Source organism: Chaetomium globosum, genomic scaffold (assembly GCF_000143365.1).
Source record: "Chaetomium globosum CBS 148.51 scaffold_3 genomic scaffold, whole genome shotgun sequence".
NCBI classification, from domain to species: Eukaryota; Fungi; Ascomycota; class Sordariomycetes; order Sordariales; family Chaetomiaceae; genus Chaetomium; species Chaetomium globosum.
In genome coordinates, this window is record NT_165978.1 from 3,307,042 (window position 1) to 3,311,431 (window position 4,390).

Below are 4,390 nucleotides of genomic sequence, written 5' to 3' on the forward strand. Positions count from 1 at the left end.
ATCTCCCTTATGCTTTTTGGTCCTGCTAGTCATGGCGTAGGTAAACGGCGTTTATAGCTCGCTTTGATCGGAGTGCTGTAGGGTCCCAACACTTGCCGTCTCGGCACGCGAGGTGACATCATTGTATTTCACGATTCATTTGTTTCTCTCCCTTTAAGATTAAAAAATTTTGCCCGCCCTCATGATCATTTTATCCCCCTTCCACCCCCTTTCTTCACCACACCGGGGCCCCACCCCCCCCCAACCTTCCTCTTCTTCCCCCCCCGCCCCTCCCAGTCCTCATCCTCCGCCACATCCAACGGATCCACCCCCTGCGCCTTCAAAAACCTCAGCGAGGGACCCTGTGTCGTAAACTCCGGGTAAAGCGACTCCTCCCGGCGGCGTGGCGAATGCGGAGGGGTGGTGGTGGGCGTGGTGGTGGAGACGGTGCCGGTGCGGACTTCGGTCTGGCCCCAGCCTCGTTTGCGAGTCGGGGTCTGGGTCGGAGTCGGGGTCTTCTGGGTCGGGGTGTGGGTGTGTAGCCTGGCAGGGTCCCGGTCCCAGTTGTCGTCGGCTGGGTCGGCCACGTCAAGCGGGTCGATGCCTTGGGCGGCGAGGATGGCGTGGGAGGCGCGGCGCGAGTTGGGGTCGTGGTCGTCGCTGGGGTGGGAGGTGGGCTTGGAGATGGGGTTTGTGTTGGGACTGGAGTTGCTCATGTTGGGTGGTTGGTTTTGGTGTTGTTGGGTTTTGGGGTAAGCTAGAGGGGGCTCTGGGTTGCCGTCTGGTGGGTGAGGAGAGCGGTGCCGGGTCTGAGAAGTGATGCGATGCCGGCCCGTGGATGAAGCGGATGGGCCTAGGCTTGAGAGGTTGGGTGGTCGAACTGGGAGTCAATGACGACGATTTAGTCTGCTGGTTGGGACTGCCTGGATTTGGTGAGTTGCTCTTTCATAATATGAAATTATGAGAGATGAGTTGTAAAAGAATTCTTGGGTTCGCTCAAGATTGAGTGGTATAAATGCTGGAGAAAGCCGGGTCACGGGGTGGCTTTGAACAGAGTTGAGAAAATGTATTTTGTTCATGCCAGTTATTATTTAATATTCATGGCTTGTGCAGGGCTAGGAGCATGGAACAGTTGACTGTGCGTAGAACAACTGAATATATACGGTGAGAACAGGCAAGCATGCTGATACTTGGAACAGTTTGTCGTCCCATCTTACTCCTGGAAAGGGAAAGTCAACAAAGAACATAGTCTAGTACTTGGTTGTAATGAACCCATGCAAAGAGCCACCTGCCGTACTACATACATGAGGACAGGATAAAGGAATATGGAAATGAAGAGAAAAGAGGACAGAGAATGGGGCTATCTCACGTAGGTAGCAGACAATTAGTTTACAGCGGAAGGAAAAGGACGATAGGTGTCAATTGAGCAATGTTCCAAGTAATATACAAGTTACATAATAATGGTTCATCATCACCGATCAAAGGATTGAGACAAGGTAGGGTATCCGTCATTTGATCCCCCCTTTTTTCTTACATGTTCCAGTCCTTGCTTTGAAAGAAACCATTGCCTAGCATATACGTTAGTAAGGGCACTATGGGAAACACTAGCTATTGGCGGTAAACACTTCCTTGGTATTACAATTCTTAAATTATAAAACTAGGATCCCAGATCCATATTCAGGGTTGATGTTCAGGGCACCAGTGCATTACTCGACCGTGGGTCCTCGGAAACTCCTCACTCCACTTACCATCGTGATAGTTCATCTGATACTCAAGGGAGGCTGCTGGGTCCCTCTGGTTGATAGGTAAATCTACCGCGGTAACTTCGACTCGCACTTACTATAAACCAGCCCATAATGGCAAATAGGACAGGACAAGCAGGGAGGAAGCTGCTCTCCTTCTTCATCATGATCATCATCATGATCATCATCCTCTTCTTCCCCCTCTTCTTCTTCTACTCCTTCTTCTTCCTCCCCCTCCTCTTCTTCCCCCTCTTCTTCTTCCCTCTCCTCGTCTTCTGCTTCCCCATCTTCTTTCTCATCTTCCTCTGCTTCCTCTAAAGCCTCTCCGTCCTCTGTTTCGTCGCACGGATCATCATCATACGACATCTTTATGTCGTCCTCCTCGTGGGGGCTACCCTCTATCTGCTCAAGAGCACCGTCATCGTCACGATCGACGATCGAGTCATGGTAGTCTTCCACGTACCTTGTCCAGCAGGCTTTGCAGAACATATGGCCACATATCAGAATAACACCAGGCTTGAGGTGGCGAATGTCATCGTGGTAGATGGGCTTGAAGATGGGCAGGCCAAGGATAGACAACTGAGTATCTAAGCAGAGAGAACAGCGGACGAAAGTTGGAATGGGCGGGAAGTTCTGACCCACGGCCTCACCTTTGATGCCCAGTTTCACAAACTTGAAGGTGGGCGCTTCCATATGGTTGTTCCACCACCCGACATTCCTCAAAAAATCCAGATCTCCTTCCCAATCATCGCTGTCCCATTCGCTGCCCTCATCGCTCTCGGTGCTCGCCTCACTAGGCTCATACGAACCATCATTGCAGTCGCTATCCTTGCCCCCCCCACTGCGCACCTCGTCGCCATCCCCCCCCGCGCCGCTCTCCTCAACCGTCTCCCAGCTGTCGCTCGCTTCGCCGCTGCCCGCCTCCTCGCTGCTCGTATCACTGCTCGTGTCATCAAACACAAAGATCGGCGACGGCGGCGGCGCCCGTAGCCCATTCCGCACGCTGTGACACGAGTGCGCCCTCCCCTCCATCCACATCGCCACCAACTCGTCCGAGTCGATGCTGTCGCCGCCACAGAGCCCCCCACACAACTTCTTGGCCACCACACGGCGGTCCGGCTCGTCGCCGCTGAGACCGCACGCCTCGACGGAGGCGGCTAGGTCATCTAGCGGTCGCTTCTTGCCGATGGACAGCGCCGCCAGGTTCTGGGTGATGATCCGCAGTGGTATGGACTTGGTAATAGGCCGCCTTACCGTGGGATCAGGGGCACCGCTGGTCCCAGGTATCGTCGTCTTCTGGCCAATGGCTGCCGCTATCTTGCGGTCGCCGGGCACACCAGTCATTGGACGGGGTGGAGTTGGGTTACCTTCCATGGGGTGGTTGGATATGGTGATTGATGTCTTGGGTGATGCTGTGTGGGTGTGTGTTGGGTTAGAGTTGGAACGGATGGGATGGAAGGGATGGAGACTTGGCTCGGTTGATGAATCGACAGACAGAGAGAGAGACGCAGGACTGTTTGGGTGGCTTGAGTCTATATTATGTATATTGAGGGTCGGTATATTAGTTAAGAATAAGGAGGGTGGCAAAACAGTGTAGCTGTTCTATGGGCGCCAAAGTTAGCAAAGACCACTCATCAGCGTTGTTTAGCACATGCCTAGATAGAAATCCAAATATGTAAGTTCTTGCAAAAACCACACTGAAAGAACCGTTATGGGGGGACAGAACTCACAAGAAGAACGAAATACACGAAAACGACGGTATATCTCACGGAATCCTCCTGTTTATCCATGTACAACCGCCAAAGTAACAGATATACAATTAAGAATGAATGACAAATACCCAAAATATGACACTCTCTCTCTCCCAATCACAAACCCATCTACGAACGCCTCGCCGGTCAAGTCTTAACCAAAATCCAATCCCCTCCTCACCCTCCCTATCTCAATTAATACCCCGCCCCCGGCACAGTCCACGCCACCAAATCATCCCTCACCTCCCCCTCATCCACCTCCCTGGCACGCTTAAACCCGCCCATCTCCCTCCCCCTTTCCGCGTGCAGATCACTCCCCAATGTCGTCGCCGTCGCCAAGCTCACCAAGCTCGAGCTCCGACTACGCAGCCCCCCGCCGTCATGTGTGATCTTGCTGTCCTCGCGGCGATGGTGGGGGTGGTGGAAGGAGGGGAAGGGCTCGCGCAGGCCGGTGCTGCTGCCGTTGACGGTGATGCCGACGCCGACACCGATGCCGCGGCTGGACTCGCGGTCGAGGTCGCGGTCGCGGTTGTAGTCGCCGCCCAACACGGTGGCGTTGCTGCGGTCGCTGGCGGCGCTGGAGTCGCGCAGGTGGCGGCGCAGGCGGGCGACGTCGCGCGGGCGTAGCGTGCCTATCATGTCGCCGTTGTCCGAGGAGGAGCCGCTGTCTTCGCGCCGGAAGTTGTGCCGGGTGCTCGGCGGGCTGTGGTCTCGCCCTGGTCCGCCTCGGCTTTGGCTGTGGCTGGCGGAGGTCGCGTGGTGGTGGTGGTGGTGGTGGTGGTGGTGGAATCGTGAGTGGCCCCGAGTGTGGCGGGGTTTGGGGGATGTTTCAAAACCCTCGCCGCCGCCAAAGATGTTTTCGATGCACTGGTCGGCCGGCAGCTCGCCGGGCTGGCTGGCCCAGCTGGCGGCTAGGGC

At 55.2% G+C, this 4,390-nt stretch overlaps 3 protein-coding genes across 3 annotated transcripts in view; 1 reads left to right on the top strand and 2 right to left on the bottom strand.

Moving 5' to 3' along the window:
* CHGG_06365 (uncharacterized protein) overlaps positions 1–695 on the bottom strand; it is a gene marked incomplete at both ends in the record, with an annotated part of 1,759 nt that extends 1,064 nt beyond the window's left edge. The window contains one exon of the mRNA XM_001222459.1: positions 219–695. Within this exon, the coding sequence (XP_001222460.1) occupies positions 219–695 (477 nt within the window). The remainder of the gene's footprint in view (positions 1–218) is intronic.
* Positions 696–1,509: 814 nt separating this feature from the next.
* CHGG_06366 (uncharacterized protein) lies at positions 1,510–3,095 on the bottom strand (the record flags this gene model as incomplete). Its single annotated transcript, XM_001222460.1, has 2 exons — positions 1,510–1,547; positions 1,820–3,095. 2 exons carry the CDS (start codon positions 3,093–3,095, stop codon positions 1,510–1,512), a joined length of 1,314 nt encoding a protein of 437 aa, XP_001222461.1.
* A 758-nt stretch (positions 3,096–3,853) lies between these two features.
* CHGG_06367 (uncharacterized protein) lies at positions 3,854–4,099 on the top strand (the record flags this gene model as incomplete). The annotated part of the gene is made up of 1 exon (XM_001222461.1): positions 3,854–4,099. The coding sequence occupies one exon, from the start codon at positions 3,854–3,856 to the stop codon at positions 4,097–4,099; it is 246 nt and encodes an 81-aa protein (XP_001222462.1).
* Between the last annotated feature and the right edge of the window lie 291 nt (positions 4,100–4,390).